We start from the raw sequence: 18176 nt of genomic DNA, 5'->3' as shown, positions 1-18176 counted from the left end.
GCGTCGCCGTTCGTGATTCTAAGCCGATTACCAAACAAAGGGACAAAATTAGAAGGGAAGAAGGTGGAACGAGGGAGGACGAGTGGTGAGAGGCGAATTCGTTCGAGTTCCAAGGAGAATTCGAAAGAGAAAGAGCATAGAGGAAGAGAGAGATCGGTGAGCGAAGATAAAAAAAAAGAAAGGGACTGTGAGAGAGAGAGAGGGAGAGAGAGAGAGAGAGAAAAAGGGAAAGAAAGGCAAACGAGTAGGACGATGAGTTTGATATTCTCAATGGAGGTTCATTCGTACACGTGAAGCGAGCAAATCGAGTGGCATGGAGGAGCCACAGAAGCTCTTTCGCCTCCCAGGTACCATCGAGGAGGAAGAAGAAAAGGATAACGAGGTACAGAGCCACCAACCACTCCCGGAGAACCCTAACACAGCCGACTCACCCTTACTGGGACAGAGGAACACGGGAACCCTGTCCAGTCTGCCTAGGTACGTTACCCTGGTCAGGGTCAGCACCCAGAGCAGCAGCATCGGTGGTGGCGTCGGTCGGCAAGATTCTACCAGGTGAGTCTTCTTTTTTAATTCCATTTACATTGGCCATTTATCGTGCGATAAATACAGAAGCAAATTAACCGTTTGTGTCCCAAGCAGCGCGATCGCGCTCTTCAGTCGTAGTGGTGCGCTCAACTTTGCTGATGCACGTACTGTGCGTTACTAGAAAGAAGTCATCTGAGAAACTTGTTGGACCGAATCCTCACCAGTCAAACCATTCTAACATCACGGCAGAAGTAGAGTAAAACGCTTCCCTTATTGGTAGAACTGATCCCTTCCTATTAGCCCGGTCATAGAACACCATGTGACAAAGAATGCGAACGAAACAACGAGACAAAGTGAGACAGACGCAACAAACAGATGCAACAAACAGATGCAAGAGCGTAGACTCATCCCAAAATTGTGTCAACTTCAGACTCTTCTGATGAACACATGATTATTTGCAATTACTAATTACTAATTAGTATCTTGATTAACTTTCCATTGCTATTTTTTATATTTATGTTGTATCCTATGATTTTTTTAAACAGTTATCTAGTATGATGCAATTACATAATTAATTTATCATAAAAAATACATTTTAAATTTTAAATCAATTTTCATAAATGATGTTAATTATTATTACTTGTATACTCCTTCACTTTATAAATCTTCGAGCTATTGTCATCCGATTCCATATCCGACTCACTGCTTTGTATTTCCAATTTTAGATCTTCAGTTGCGTCTTCTATTATTCCATCTTTCGCCCAATATTCGTGTTCCAGTGTTTCTACGTGTTTACAAAATCCTTTCCAATCATTTGGTGTCGTTTCGTTTATTGCCTGGCGTAGTAGTGCTTCCAATTCATTGTAAGTTAACTCTGAGATAACATTTCTTTCGCGGATATCTTACGCCTATGTTAAAGTACATGTTACCGAACTTGGAGATAGTAGTTTTGGGAGTGTCATAGAAGAGTGGGTATTACTAACGAGAGTATAGGCGGTACTAGTGGAATACCCCTCTTGCGCCGCAACCGAACGAGATGACTTCTTTTCAGCCACTCGCAGTACGTCACATAGTACCAACAAGCGCTATTGCGACGATTGGGATTTTTCGACACAAAATTAAACAAGCGCTATCGCGCCGTTTCGACTTCTTCGTACTCGATTAAGGCAAGCGTTATCGCGCTGTTCAGGCTTTTTCGATCGTGTTCCTCCGAAAGCCTCAAGTGCTGCTTGGAACTCAAACGGTTAATCAAAATGCAGGATAATCGTTGGATAATTCGAGAGAAATTCCCAGACACTCTGGTCGCTTGAAGCTTTCAGAGGGCCTTGGATCTTTGGTCAAAGACGATTTCATTTTCACTCGGCCATGTGAAACCGGAAACGTCTACTTTGCATGCAAAGGAGCTAACGTATCGGTGGTAGAAAAGCAAGCATAATCGCGCGACTATTACCGAACAAAACACCGTTCGCGAATCACGTGGCCGGTTCCCAAGGCAGAGTATCTCCGTGAGATCGCTCTCAGCTGAGCGTGGTTACGTTTTGTTTGAGCAACTCATTCTCGGCGTCTTCTGGCGCCGGATTCTGTGTACAAGACTTTAAATAGCCGAACAAAAATACTGGAAAAATATCGATCACTCGGGTGGGGCTAAACTTTTCGACGATCCTCTGATAATAAAAGATGTAGCTAACCTGATCCTAATTTGATAAGGAGATCAGCGAAGAGGCAGGAGCTAAATGATTCGCGATTTTTCGATCTTTTCGCCATCTATCTGTGCGAGTTTTTCCATCGATCGTCGATCGGTGAGCGAGAGTTACAGTTAGAGGAATGGTAGATGATCGTAGGTATCCTCGCGATTATTATGCCGCGTTATTTGCGGTGTTATATTTGCCAGCCGCCTATCATCGAGCAGATACAATTTATCGAGCCAGAGCTCTATTAACGTAAACGGGATGCAATATATTTCTCGTGGCATTGCGAGGCTGACTAACGACGTCCGTACCCGCTGAGTTTACACCGCACTGTTTACCCTTCTGCCACTAATTCACCTATCTGGAAGACGTCGTAGCCATTTATCAGGAAGCTGGAAACGCGTTACACACGGGAGAATTGCAAAATTCGCGAAGAAAAGACGTCTGGCCTTGATGGTTAATTTACTCCTGTTCGTGTCTCGATTCGTGTGGAATGTTAATGAAAAATGGCTCGAAATTATACGCTGCCAGACGTAGAAAACGGCAGGACGTGGATAAATTTTAGCGAGTTACGTTGAGAATTAGTCTTGTGTAGAGAAAGAATTCCATATTGCATCGCTGATGGTTGGATATTCGTACCTTGAGAGAATTTCTTTCGTTTGCTTCGCTGGAATTTTCATTCTTTCGTTGTTCTTTGTATAGAAGGCAGATTCTGTGCCAAGATCGCGGCAGAGAAAATCTACCGGTCGAATGGCGTTTTCTTTCTCTAATTAGAATAGTGGTAAGATGTACCGGTTGGTATTAGAACCCGGTATCTGGTTATTATTGAGCTTGAGAAGTTGCCTGCTACGCTATTAATTCAGCGACGATAGAGAATGTTAACGAGTACACCGGTCCACCTTCTGCTATTCGAAAGGTCACCGGTGGCGAATTAATCTGTGATCGCGGAACCAGAGATAATCGCGGAAACTCGTAACGATTTCTCGCGGTGTATCGGATTTCCCGTTTCCGGGACGAAAGACGACCCAGGCCGTGGATCTTCGCGATTTTCGCCAAGATTCTGTCGTCTCACCGAGTGCTGCGATTCATAAAAATTTCATAGCCACGAAGATTCGAATGAAATTTAAACTAATTCGCTATATTCGCGAAGGTTCTGCTACCTCACTGCATACTACGACATTTAAATATTTGATAGCCACGAGTAATCGAATTTAATTTAAACTTATTCGCAATTTCCGGGAGGCTTCTGCCGCGTTACTGAATGCTGCGATTTATAAAAATTTCATAGCTACGAAGAATCGAATTTAATTTAAACTAATTCGCAATATCCGCAAAGATTTTGCCATGTTACTGAATGCCACGACTCTTAAAAATTTCATAGACGCGAAGAATCGAATGAAATTTAAAGTAATTCGCGATTTATTCACGAATATTCTACCACTGCAGAATTCCCCGATTCATAAAAGTTTCATTGCCTCGAAGATTCGAATAAAATTTAAACTCATTCGCTATTTTCGCGAAGATTCTATCACCTTGCCGAATACTGAGACTCTTAAAAATTTTATAACCACGAAGAATTGAATGAAATTTAAACTACTTTGCTATTTTCCCGAAGATTCTGCCACTTTGCAAAATTTTGCGACTTTTAAAAGAAGAATCCAATTTAATTTAAACTAATTTGCAACTTCCAGGAAAATTCTGGCACTTTGCAGAATTTCACGACTCTTAAAAATTTGATAACCACGAAGAATCGAATTTAATGTAAACTAATTCGCAATTTCGCCGAAAATTCTGACACTTTGCAGAATTTTGTGACTCTTAAAAATATGATAACCACGAGGAATCGAATTTAATTTAAACTAATTCGCTATTTTGCGAAATTCTGCGACTTTTAAAAGAAGAATCCAATTTAATTTAAACTAATTCGCAATTTCCACGAAAATTCTGTCACTTTGCAGAATTTGGCGACTCTTAAAAATCTGATATTCATAAAGAATCGAATTAAATTTAAACTAGTTCACGATTTTCGCGAAGATTCTGCCACTTCACAGCATGCTGCGACTCTTAATAATTTGATAACCACGAAGAATCGAATTAATTTAAACGAATTCGTGATTTCGAAAGATACGAATACGCTGTGCAATATTTACTCTGTATACGATATCATTGCGCCGAAGACTTTCAGGATTATTATTTTATTCGAATGCGTCTCTATTAATCCTCCTAAACGATAATAAACAGGTGCGGAGAGGCGAGTATTACCTAAGGCGAGAGAATACGTGTATTGGACTGACACAAACTAGTAATCCAATTATTACCTGCTCGACTAATCCGCTGTATTTATCTCCGAGGATTAAACGTGCAACGGATACGCTGTGGTCCAGCCAGTCAACATGTATTAGCTTCGGGACACTTGAATTCTACGCTGTTAGGAAAATTCATTCCAGATAAAACAAACTATGCGCGAATTTAAAAAATTAAAATCTTAAAAAGCTCCTCTTCCTTTCTATCTCAAAATTTATCCTCTTCTCTGCAAATTAGAAATTCGCTTTAAAAGTCTCGCTTCCGATGTTGAAATAGGTCAACGAGGATTCTCTAAATATTTGAAAAATTTACTTTACTTTCGCACGATAAGAAAGTAGGTTAAAAAATCGCGGTATCTGTGTCACGACAAATCACCTGGAATTCTTCGTGTGTTAAAAATTCCTATTCCCTTGACCTCAAAATTTCCTCCATTTTCTATCGATAAAAAGCTTCGTCGAAAAAGCCGCGATTCCTGTGTCGAGAGAAATTCTTGAAACGTTCAACCTCGACGTAGGCATTGTTTCTAAAAGTCGTCAATTCCATCGACATAGATACACGTCGTTGTTCGAGCGATCTCGTTAGCCTAATTAAGGGCCTCTCGAAAAGCAATTCACTTTCGTCGCGAAACTGGCGCACGAACGTTTTCCAGAGTCAACAGCTGCTCGAACGTTAAGGATTTTCGAAAAATCCGGAATCGAGGCAGCCTGGTCGAAAATGGGAAATCCTCGCGCGACCGAAGCTTCGTGACTCGTCCGATCTCGTTAGTTTAATTAAAAGCTCGTTATCGAAACCGACCACGGCACGGTTGGACAGCTCGCAATGAGAGCTCGACCCACAGTGTGCTTACACCCGATGTTATTAATGCGCCGTTTTTAATCCGCGTGTCGGAGACACCACGAAAAGTGAGTCGCTGGGACCGGAAGTGGCCAGCTGCTGATGTCGAACCGGGGAAGGAGGAACGTCTCAACCGGAAGAAGGACGAGAATCCTGGCTTCCCGATCGGGCAAACGTCGCGACAAACGAGACAGCTGGTTGGTTTTGTTCAAAGAGGTAGAATACGTGTTATTATTCTAATTAAACGATTGCTTTCGATACCGGAAAATCATTATTCTCGCGAAGCATCTTCGTCTTAATTCTCAACACTCGTGTCTCGAATAAGATGAATAATTTCGAAAAATTTCTAGATCCTGTCTATCCCTGGAACCTGTTTGTTATTTTTCTCGGTTTATAAAATTGTGCGTTGATAGTCAGGACTGTCTCCCACTACGTTGTGCGCGATTAATCAACTACGATGGTGCCGACTGTCGAGTAGAACGAGATTTTCCTTACGATCGGTGGAACCTGTTTGGAGACTCGATTTGCATGTAATTAATCGTTTCTAGGATGTTCTGGGAGCTTAACAAATATTTTTCAGCGTTCGTTTTCGTTCGCGGAACGAAGTTTTTGTCCAGACTGTCGCGTGTCTGTTAATTCGAGCGGGGAGAACGGGGGCCAAGGAAATTTTTCATTTTTAATGGAAGATAGAAAGAATTTATGCACGATATTTTTAGGTCAACACCGTCGATTGTACAGTTAGATCGGTAAGGATATTTCGCTGGTATGGTCGCAGAAACGCACGTGAGACCGTACTTTCGAGCTGTCGTTCTCTAGAATTAGTACCGTTCTCAATTGACGCCTACAAACGATACGACCTCTCCTGCTATGGGATAGCGCCATTATAATGCGCGCCGAATAAATTACTAACAGCTAATGCGATTCGACGTTACCGGTGTTGATCGAGCCCTTCCGGCTAGAATTTCTTTCGTCGACAAGTGCCAAATGTTTTCCTGGAAGCTCCAATTTACATACGAACTGTTCCATTGAATCACGAGCGAAACGATAATTTAATCAGGAATATAACGTTCGTCACTGATACAAAGATACCATCGAAATCGGATAAGAATTTCATTCGAATCTCACTTGAACTTCGTCTTTTCAGCGTTCCAAAATATCTTTCCGAGTATACATAGGGCACGTCGCGAAACAAGGTTTTCCAAACTGATAAATCAGCGAGACACGACTTTTCAAAGAGATAAGTCGATCAGATTTCAAGATAAATCTGAGTCCCATTTAATACCGCTGGCAAACACACAAAGGCGAACAGTTTCGAGAAAGTAAATCCGCGATAAATTATGCAAATTAGCGACACACGATTCCATATCACGGGGCATAAACTTCTCTCGTAATTCTCTCGTTTCTGCGCCACCTCTTCCTATCAAACTCGCTGAAACATTTCCCTGGACTTTAATTAGCTCGAAATGTCGCGTTAAGAAGGAATCTTTGACAGCTTCTAGCCTCCGGTAGCCATCTACGAGCCTTCCATTTTCGCGAAAACACCGATTGCACCGCGGTGCCATTTCGATAAAGGCAATTACCGATATTCGGGATTCGACGCCGCGGGAAAAGCCGTCATTCAGGCGCAGAGGGTCCTCTTTCGTCGCGCAGCGATACGCGCTCGTTTACGTGCGATCAGCGATTTCGCAGAGGTTCACCAAGAACGGTGCCGATAAGGAGATGGCTGCTAGTTGATAAGACATGCCCCCGGACATTCAGTCAGTCAAACGAAGTCAGTGGAACATCGCAAATCTCGTTTGTGCGCGCTAATACCTCGACGCGCAATGACACGGCCGTCGAAAACGTTATCGGTGAGCAGAGTGCACCGTGCTATAAATGGGAAACAGATAATGCTAATTGAGAGAGAGACGTCGTGAGCAGTGTATCGCGTGAACGTTGTTTTCCGAGATTTCTCGCTGCCTCGGCGGTAGCTCAATATCTGCTTGCAAGGAGAGATAGCTCGGTATCTAACGTCACTTTTGCGAATCGTGAACCGATGTTTCGAGGTTATAAGAAGGTGTCCAGGCGTGGACGAGGTTCTAGTTCGAAGACCGTGTTCGGGGGCTGTGATTCGAGTAGTCTTTGGGATCGGTTGCTGGACAACCGAGTCTCTGACAGTCGCGGAAGTTAAGATTCTTTATTCGGTGATCAGTGACGATCGATTGACAGGGATTCGAGTGAAACGCGAGAAGGAAAGCGGAGGATTAAAATACCAAACCGACGAAAAGTCTCGATATGTTGGATTAAAGAATACAAAAGGAATCCAGCTGTCAGGGGAAGCATTCCGCGTGACGTAATCAGTCCATTTTCTCGCAAATGAAAAGAGCAAACGTTATTGTTAGTAGCTGATAAGTGGAGACCGCTGGCCAGGTATTGGCTCGTATAAGACGTCCTACATCATTGCTCGTACATCAGTAGATCCTCCACCATCAAACTCGACACCTATCCACCCGAGCAACACGGTCAGTCGCGTCCTTCATCGGCTTCCACCGAGACTAATCTTCCGTATCGACGACAAAATGGAGTAAAATGAAACTGGAACTGGCAAGAAATTCTCGAAGAAATCTCGCCAACGCTCGATCCCCGAGGCTTAGAGGTGGCTTAACGAAAGTCTGACTCGATAGAACCGCGACTGGATAATGGAAGACAAATCGATAGACGAATCGGTGGATTTTTTTACTAAACGAGCAACCAAAGCCGAAGACAGAAGTGACGCGTAGTGGCTACGCTCAGCTGTGTTCACTGTTGACAGCGGATAGGAAAAAGAAGTCGACTGAGAGATAAACTCTTTATAGCCTACGATTACCGGACTAAGTAGCTAAAAGAAGTCGATGAGTGAAAGGCTTAACTATAATTAATGGACGAGAAGTAATTGCGTTTCCCCGATAAATTTCAACGTTTCGCGGTTGCAAGCCAAGACTTAATCCTTGGACTATCATCGTCATTCAACGTGAGAGATAAGAAGATTCATACGAGCGTCGAATCACTGGGGAACCGTGCAAAACTGGAAAGAAAATAGTAGTTTCTTACGATTCCTCGCTTCTATCGGTTCGTTCAAGAGGAAGTTAGCACATAGTTTGCGAATTCGCGAAACGCGAATTGAGAAGAAAAATAGGAATTCTTTCTCCTATCGATAAGTCTGTTATCTACGATCGCACGGGAAACCTTAAGATCGCGGCACGCGGAGAGATATTTGCTCGATCGGGGAAAAAATCCTTCCAGCACTGATCCTTCCTGAACGATAAGGAACGAGAAATCGCGGCCGCATTGAAGCGCATCGTTTAATATCTCTGGCCGACACCGTTACCGACGACCACTCGTGATAAACCAAAGTCGAGCCGACTAAAAATTCTCCGAAGAAGCCGAAAGCCTGACGAGTTTCGAATAAAACATGAAGAACATCTCGCGAAGTTAGCCTTGAACCCGAGACCATCCTTCGAGTCCAAGAGTGTGTCAAAAGGAGAAGCAAAGTAGCAGGCAAAAATGAACGGGGACATTCCGAAAGATCCAATTTCGAGCGTGAAGTCATCCTCGCCTGACAGGGACGAGAAGCAAAATCTGTTGCCAACTTTGACCCAGAACATGCCTGTCATAGTCAAAGTGCCGAAGAGCCCGAGAACGTCTTTCAGAAGCAGGTAAAACGTCACTCGGACGCGAATTTGTATACCCAGCTTAGAGTTCTCTAGCTGCGCAGTTGCTTCCGCGTTAATGAATGGATACTCGGGATTAGCTATTCATTAACGTCCCAAGAATTAATAACAACGTTCTCTTGCGGATCCAATTCCGTCTCTGCCCCGTTATTTACGATTGACAGGATAATTACGTCTAAATACGTCTCCGCTGCTCACCCCTGGCGGTTGATTATCCGACCAGACAATAACGAGGAAACAATTACGAAAACATGGAATAAATTCACAGACATTCTCGGTCCTCGCGAACGGAATACCCTCGTGTCGCAGGTGTTAATTCAGCGGGCGCTTGTTTGTCGGATTTTGACAGAGGAGTGCGAACAACCTTCGAGATCATCCTCAAGGCCCACTATAGATAAACGTGGTATCGCGATTAGTCGACGTAAAAGAACCATCGTTTCTTAGTCTAGCATAGGATTATAGAAATCGTTTCCTAACTGTCCTTATCATTGGTTCCCGATAACAGAGGACTTAGATCGACCGATATCTCGACGAATTATTCGAGGTCGCGTAATATCGCGCTCGCTATGATCTAACAGCATGGCACGGGGTGGTCGGACGGGAACAAAATCTCGAATAGAAAGACTCGGAATCGAAGATTCGATGGCCAATTCGAATATTTCCCACGCGAAACAACAATCGATCCTCGAGGTTGATCGACGACGAGACAGACGACCTCCCGGAGTTCACCGCGTGTCAGCGAATCACCGATTGATTTACGCGTGGCAATAAATAAATTGGTAGATAACAGTTGCTCGGTTATCGTACGGAGTCAAAATGGCGACTTCCTTTTGGCCATATGAAAGGGTGGCGAGCACGAAGGTCTCAGACGGATCATCGAACTGCTCGCGACGATATTCCAGCAGCTGTGTGCCGTCTTTCGACCGATTTCCGTGTGGTTTTCGTCCGTTTCCAGATCGGTGAACGGTGAAATCGCCCACCAGGTCCGCCGGCTTCGCGCCACGAATCGTGCAAGCATCGCAGTTCGTCCGAGTTATCGCTGACTGATTAAGAAGCATGTTGAATCCGCTCTTCAACGTGTTTCGAGTAGATTGGCAGAAGCACTAGAAGCAAGTGGCAACAGTGTTCAACGATAAAATAACGACGCGAGCCCCTCGGAATCGTTAGAATGATATTCGCTGGCGAAAACGTCGTCAGGGGCTACGGAGAACACGAACGTTTGCGAACCGAGTGAAAATCGTTGTGGAAATTTCGGAGCGAGGTCTATACATGTGCCGCGATCGCGATCGAACCTGTGTCGTCCGTTTGTGCAGAGATAATTGATAAAAGTGAATTTCGGGACTGTCGAATCTTTGTCATGGAAAGGTTCAATAGCGATGACGTAAAATGCGAAGAGATCCATCGTGAGTATTTCTCGAGTCGAGGATTCGAACGTTCGAGCTGTCTCGTGAACGATATAGTGAATGCTAAAGATGAACTCGGTGATAAAATTTTCCATCCTCCGTCAACTCGTCGCTTACAGGCGTTCATCCGCTTAGCTCGGTAAAAACGCGTGTCTGACAATGTGTCCCAGTGAATGTGTGCAACGAGCAGAATGCATCTCGCAAAATGCGGCGCAAAAATCGCGATTCGCAAATGGTTGGGGGCAGGGAATCTCGGCTAGGATTTATCATAACTAGTTCGATTCGTGGCGAATAAGGAATGCCACGGGCAGGTGGCGATAGATCGAGAGGAACAATGTGATCTACGAAATTTGTTATTCAAATCCGAGATCTCCGCGAGGAATATGTTACGACGCGTGTACAAAAGTGTACGAGGCCTTGGTGACAATTTCGTACCGCATCTCACGTCCTCGACTTGTGTTCGAAGAAATAATTTATTCCCTTCGCTGTTACGCGAGTTAAAAATATTGCATCGCGCGTGCTATCGCGTGGAAACGTGATTAAACCGCTTGAGATTCGATTCTATGCAAATCTATGGATTTTACGTTGCCCGTGGCCGAATGGCGCGAAGCGTTCTTCGCGGAAGCCGACGTCATTCTTGAACAATCGGCACGAAAACGTAATCATTGCCCCGCATGAGATCGAAATTGATGACTGCGATTACTCCAAGTGTTTATCGTAAAAATCGAGTAAAATCGATAGACGACTGTCTGATCGTTGATGGAGATTAGTCGTAATATCTAGAAATCTGTCGGGTGCCACCGAAATAGCAGATTGCCATTCCTAAGTACGACAACGGGTTAGTCGTGATGTACAAGATCAAATTTCTTAATCAAAAACGTGTCCATCCTCATAAAGAGTACAATCACCTTAACAAATGGCCACCGTCACGATCGTTTATCGTGTCAAATGACCGCTGTAATAATTCATTAAAAGCAACGACCGCCGAAAGGAACGACTATCCGCGACAAAAATCTAAAAGACCTCGAGCATTTCGAGAGAAATTCCTGAAATTTAGTCTATTCGCGAGATTATTGTGCTTACTGAAAGGGGTATTCTAATTTGCAGGAGCCGGTACAGAGCATGGCCAACGCGAAAGCTACGTCGGCGAGCCGTGCTGAAGAACGGCGACTGCAACGTCCTCCAGTCCCGGATCTCCAGGCGTTCCCTGCGTTTCCTTCGTGACATCTTCACGACCCTGGTGGACACGCAATGGCGCTGGATGTTGCTCTGCTTCAGCCTGAGCTTCGTGCTCTCCTGGCTGGGTTTCGCGGTGATCTGGTGGCTGATCGCCTTCAGCCACGGTGACTTCGAAGAACAGCACCTGCCGCCGTATCAGATCCAAAACAACTGGACACCCTGCATCAACAACATCTTCTCCTTCACGAGTTGCTTCCTCTTCAGTATCGAGACGCAGCACACGATCGGCTATGGCAGCCGTGGGACCACCGAGGAGTGTCCCGAGGCGATCTTCGTCATGTGCATCCAGAGCATCGTCGGTGTGATGATCCAGGCGTTCATGGTGGGCATAGTGTTCGCCAAGATGAGCAGGCCCAAACAGAGAACTCAAACGTTGCTCTTCTCGAGGAACGCCGTGATCTGTCAGAGAGACGGCGAGCTCTGTTTGATGTTTAGGGTCGGTGACATGAGGAAAAGTCATATTATCGGAGCTGCTATACGAGCGCAGTTGATAAGGTCCAGAACTACGAAGGAAGGCGAAGTGTTGTCGCAGAATCAACAGGAATTGGCCGTGGGTACCGACGGTCAGAACGGGAACCTCTTTTTCATCTGGCCGACTACCATCGTTCACAAGATCAACGCGGAGTCTCCGTTTTACAATATGTCTGCGGAGGACATGCTGACAGAGAGGTTCGAGATCGTGGCCATCCTCGAAGGGACCATAGAATCCACCGGGCAAACTACTCAGGCTAGATCCAGCTATCTGCCACAGGAAATTCTCTGGGGCCATAGGTTCGAGCCGATGGTCATGTACTCGAAGGAGAGACAAGGTTACGAAGTGGACTATTCCCTGTTCAACAGCACCACGCAGGTGGGAACACCTCTGTGCTCGGGCAGGGAGCTCGCTGAGTTTTACAAGGTGCAGGAAGAACTTCGTCATGGGAACGGTAAGTGTCTTTGGGATTATCGGAACGGTGAATGGATAGTTGGCATTGAATAGAACCTAGTTTCCATGTCAGTCTACCGAGATGCGTCTGATGGAAGAAAATGATGGAAGAAACGGTTGATACGGACTCGGATTCAGGGGTGAATCGGTCGATCGGTTTCTGGTGGCTGATCGCCTTCAGCCACGGTGACTTCGAAGAACAGCACCTGCCGCCGTATCAGATCCAAAACAACTGGACACCCTGCATCAACAACATCTTCTCCTTCACGAGTTGCTTCCTCTTCAGTATCGAGACGCAGCACACGATCGGCTATGGCAGCCGTGGGACCACCGAGGAGTGTCCCGAGGCGATCTTCGTCATGTGCATCCAGAGCATCGTCGGTGTGATGATCCAGGCGTTCATGGTGGGCATAGTGTTCGCCAAGATGAGCAGGCCCAAACAGAGAACTCAAACGTTGCTCTTCTCGAGGAACGCCGTGATCTGTCAGAGAGACGGCGAGCTCTGTTTGATGTTTAGGGTCGGTGACATGAGGAAAAGTCATATTATCGGAGCTGCTATACGAGCGCAGTTGATAAGGTCCAGAACTACGAAGGAAGGCGAAGTGTTGTCGCAGAATCAACAGGAATTGGCCGTGGGTACCGACGGTCAGAACGGGAACCTCTTTTTCATCTGGCCGACTACCATCGTTCACAAGATCAACGCGGAGTCTCCGTTTTACAATATGTCTGCGGAGGACATGCTGACAGAGAGGTTCGAGATCGTGGCCATCCTCGAAGGGACCATAGAATCCACCGGGCAAACTACTCAGGCTAGATCCAGCTATCTGCCACAGGAAATTCTCTGGGGCCATAGGTTCGAGCCGATGGTCATGTACTCGAAGGAGAGACAAGGTTACGAAGTGGACTATTCCCTGTTCAACAGCACCACGCAGGTGGGAACACCTCTGTGCTCGGGCAGGGAGCTCGCTGAGTTTTACAAGGTGCAGGAAGAACTTCGTCATGGGAACGGTAAGTGTCTTTGGGATTATCGGAACGGTGAATGGATAGTTGGCATTGAATAGAACCTAGTTTCCATGTCAGTCTACCGAGATACGTCTGATGGAAGAAAATGATGGAAGAAACGGTTGATACGGACTCGGATTCAGGGGTGAATCGGTCGATCGGTTTGTCATTGGCGTCTACTCTAAATCCCGTGTAAAATGGAGAATGTCTCCGTTCCGTGCAGGTCACGTAGGTTCTTTGTCATTGGCGTCTACTCTAAATCCCGTGTAAAATGGAGAATGTCTCCGTTCCGTGCAGGTCAGAATCACGTTGGACCTATGTCGAAGCAAACTGCTCACCCCTGTTTTCGTATTGCCACGAGTTCGACACCGTGTTCGTGTCACGGAGCTCGAATTGTCCAACTTTTACTAGAGCGGAATGTCCGGTGTAATTAAAACTTTCCGTCATGCGTCTAGTAGTGCGGCATCAGGCAATAACACGTTATAAAACAACGACTAACGATACAACAAGGCCGACCACGTGCGCTAATTGGGATGCACACGCGAATCAAACTAATCGATATCATCCACCCGCCTGCCTCGTGCTCGCTTCATCATGCTCTCCGCATAGCCTCGTGCGCTTCCAACGCTTCGTTTCGCTTTGCATGTGTTTCACGACTCTGTGAACGGGTTTCGTTCATGTCTCTCTGACCCTGTTGGTGCTGGTATATACCGTAGATGGAAGCCTGCGGAAAATTCCTAGCGAGCCGAAATCCGCGCCTGTGATCTTGAGCACCAACCAAGCGGATGCCCCGGAGTTCCTTGCCTCTCAAGGACACTCTTCCCACGGATCACCGAAACTTCACATTGACATTCCATGGATCGACGAGAGCTCGGGAGCCTAAACGATTCTACGGACACGAAACGTGCCCCTGTTTCGAGCGATCGAATAGGAAAGTAGAACGGGAGGAAACAAACAGGGGAAGAAACAGAGGAAACCGAGACAGAGTCTCATGATCTTAGGCATAACCATAGAGAAGATGATCTAATTTAAGCCAAACCAAATAGGATATACTAGGAAAAATATGAACCGGCTATGAAGAGTCAAGGAATTTTCTACGAATTTTCCCGGGCTGATAGGTTTCAGACGTTCGATAGGAGATCCTGATCTGTCCGTCTCGCGCTTGTGTCTGTCTTTCGTGTTGTCCTAATTCCGTGGCGTCCTGATGAACATCTTGCTGAACATCGTTTCGCAACACGATACGATGCGATTGAAAGGTTGTTGGTAAAGGGGTATCATAAGTACAAGCAATCACTGAGCCACACATTTACTAAATCATCTTTAAACAAACTGGTATTTGTTGGTTCTTTCGAGATAATCCTAAGATAATACGAGTCGAGTACCACGTCGAAGCATGCATTCCTCACATCTGTACACTTCTCAGGTCGATTAACCATCCAAATATTACCCGTTCGCGATACAACAATCCTATCTACTCTATGGGTGAGGCTAAAATTCCAATTCGTCTAAGCGGCAGACTATTTTACAGGTATGATAGTCGATGAGGATTTCCTAATGGAGTCCTGTCAGGACAGCCAGTGTCACTGCGGTCACCGTCCAATGATCGTAACGAATCATCATCACCATCCGAACCATCACCTGACATACGTGGACAGCGGCAGAAGCGAAACTAGCGCCGACGAGGCGACCACCTGCCGAAACGCTTACAGAGACTCGACCTATCATGGGCCTGGGATACCTAATCGTGATCATGGCCATTACAAGATCCTGGACTTGGATCCTGACGGTATCCAGGTCATGGCCGATGTCGATCTACAACAATTACCGGAAGCAGTGAATAAAGAGATCCTGAAGAACAGCCGGGAGATTATCTTCGAAGAGCCTGAAACATCTAGAGAGGGGAGTCCATTGTTATTGAAATCGACTAATCGAAGGAACCTGGTGAAGCATTCTCTGTTGGACGAGGAGAAGAGATCTCTCAACAGTTCCAAGAGAAGTCTCTATCATAGAAATATCCTGCGAGGCATGGACGAGGACAAAAGGTCTCTGGATGGGTCCAGGAGGAATCTGAATGGGTCCAGGAAGTATCTGCTGATACCTTTAGACAACAAAAATGCGGAGACCGGGAATAAGGAGAATTTCACTGCTGCCAAGAGACACGCGGGAAGCAGAGAGTATCTAAACGCTGCTAGGAAGAGTATCTGCGCGAAAGGATCCAAGGAGATCCATGAACCAGACGTGAGAGGAAGACTGAACTCGAACGACGACAGATTGATGATCGAAATGGAGAAATTCCCTAAATCGTCTCGACGGCAAGAGGTATTATCCGAAGGCAACAGGACATCACTGTCAGACCCTAATTTATTACCCAACGAGTACACCACTCCCTTAAAGTATCATCAGTCACCAGATCCATCATTACCAATTTCTCCAGTGTCCGATTTGTCGCCAGAGTCCGGCTTCTACGAGGGAACGCAATGGAGTTCCAGCCCGGAATACGTCAGAAAGGATCTCCGAGTTCCTAACGAGCCTGTGATCACGCGAAACAGGAGGAGCTACGAGAATGCACAGCTTCAGGACGTGAACGAAGCTTTGTCGAGGCCCAACAGCGACAACAGCTCGTTGAATAGCGAGGAATCGACGAAGAATTTGGCAAACGACGGTGGTTCTCGCAAATACAACGAGAAGAACGTCGTCGCGAAGCAGGTGATCTCTTACACGAGCGTCTGAGGAAAGTGTGCCTTTCTCCTAATGTAACATATAGCTTCTACAGTGCCAGTGCAATCGTGTTGTTGTACAGTCGAAACTAGCTAACTTTTATTTCCGAAGCAAAGTATTCGTGGTTGCTCTTGCTCAACCCTCGACCACCGATGCTGGAAGCGATTAAATAATTGGACAAGCAATGAACGTTGTACCGCGTACCGTCGCCATTTTATTTTAAATTCTTCCGGGCAAGATTGGACATTCTTTCGATTGCACGTGCACCGACTTTCTATTCGTTTTATAACCATATCTGATACAATGATTTTACATTGAAAAAGGGTATGCGAGATAAATCGAGGCAAATTTACGTGGAATTTAACCAGATCGTGGTTGAGACCGTGCTCGAGGGTTGAAAAAGTAAGAGAGAGGAAAAGTATCAACGAACGTGTTGTGGTAGTGAGATATTCTTCGTGTATGACGCGTAATGATTTTTTTCCAACTATATTATAAGTTATCTGTGAATTTATATCCTATACGACGTAAATTAAGTAGAAGATACGCACAATTATTTTCTGATTCGCTGTTTTACGACTATTGTAAATCACTCTAAACCGCAGGTCGGTTAGCGCGAAGCTTCCATGTGTAATAATTAAACGAGTCAATGAAATTGTTCGCTCGTCCAATTTAGTAAAATTAATCACTTAGAAAATCGTGAACGTAACTGTCCTCGTTCGAACGACAAAGCTTTCGGAGGCTTCGTTAGAGACACTCGCGAGGTAATTTCGAAAACGAAGCAGGCAACGCTCTAACTAATAAATAAGATTTCGCAACTGATGAAAACTGCTGAGAGATTTAGAAACCCAGATGACGAAGAATTAAATTTAAGCATCTAAAGTCGGCGTACTCGTTAGATTTAGATATAAAGATCGACTAGGCGTAACGAAAGCATCTAGCAAGCGATCCAGAAGTATATTTTTTCAATGTAGAACGTACAAAATGTTAAGGTATTATACGTTAACGATGTCTGACTGAAGTCATCGATATAACAATCGTTTCCATGCATAATTAGATTTACCAACGCCAATTTATTCCTGCCAATTCGCTGTAAACTAATCTAACAGTTTAAACTGTATCGAAAGTTTGTAAGAAATTTGTAAAAAACTATATCGACGAAGAGCGAAAGGAACGTAGCTTCTGATTAGAAGAAAATTAGTCATCCCATTGCAAAGGAAAGAAGTGCCTTGATTTTACTTTCTATTTCCATGAGAAAGAATGTAACGAGCGTTTTCACTGTCGAAATAAATTAGCATCGTTAATATTTATTGCTTCCACGGTATTCTAAGCATTAGCTCGACGTTTGTATATAGAAACGTTCCCAGTAAAAGACACTATCGATCGAGAGATTAGGCTTGCACGAAATCGACAGCCGCTTCGAGAGCTTCTCAGCTATTTGATTCGTTCCGCAGGGCGAATCAGATTAAATTATTCTGATATTATTTAGGCGGAGTGGATGGAGAAACCTCGGTTGAAATGGTAGCTCCCAGTGTTCTTCCTGGACATGGATACCTGCCATCGTGACTTCTAGCGTAAATTGTGAAGATGTTATTTGTAATAAAGACTACTTCAAAACCTAGCACCAAATTCGTCTCTCTCTCTCTTCCTCATATCCAGTCGTGAGATTGAAAATCGACGCGAATCCTCTATACCATGTGGAAAATTTCTTCTTTACATAAACAGCTACTTCGTTATCAGAACTTCGTTATCGTATCGTCATATGGAATTAAATTTTCATTGTTCTCTGAAACAGAAAATATGGAAATAAGCACAGAGCGTTCTGTTTTGCGAGTGTCGTGAAATAAAAATA

The 18176-nt window shown here is 44.9% G+C and overlaps 1 protein-coding gene across 2 annotated transcripts; it reads left to right on the top strand.

Moving 5' to 3' along the window:
• Positions 1-75: 75 nt before the first annotated feature.
• LOC108552742 (uncharacterized) lies at positions 76-17945 on the top strand. 2 transcript variants are annotated; one of them, XM_017907396.1, is made up of 5 exons: positions 76-156; positions 297-552; positions 11551-11763; positions 12771-13615; positions 15138-17945. In XM_017907396.1, exons 2-5 carry the CDS (start codon positions 314-316, stop codon positions 16337-16339), a joined length of 2499 nt encoding a protein of 832 aa, XP_017762885.1. In that variant the 5' UTR covers positions 76-156; positions 297-313; the 3' UTR covers positions 16340-17945. The 2 variants fall into 2 exon arrangements, with proteins under 2 accessions (XP_017762885.1, XP_017762886.1); XM_017907397.1 differs by lacking the exons at positions 76-156; positions 297-552 and adding an exon at positions 7260-9025.
• The last annotated feature ends 231 nt before the right edge of the window (positions 17946-18176 follow it).

The sequence above is a fragment of the Eufriesea mexicana genome, unplaced genomic scaffold, assembly GCF_001483705.2.
Source record: "Eufriesea mexicana isolate 0111107269 unplaced genomic scaffold, ASM148370v2 scaffold7917, whole genome shotgun sequence".
NCBI lineage: Eukaryota > Metazoa > Arthropoda > Insecta > Hymenoptera > Apidae > Eufriesea > Eufriesea mexicana.
This window is presented reverse-complemented; position numbering and strand designations above follow the sequence as displayed.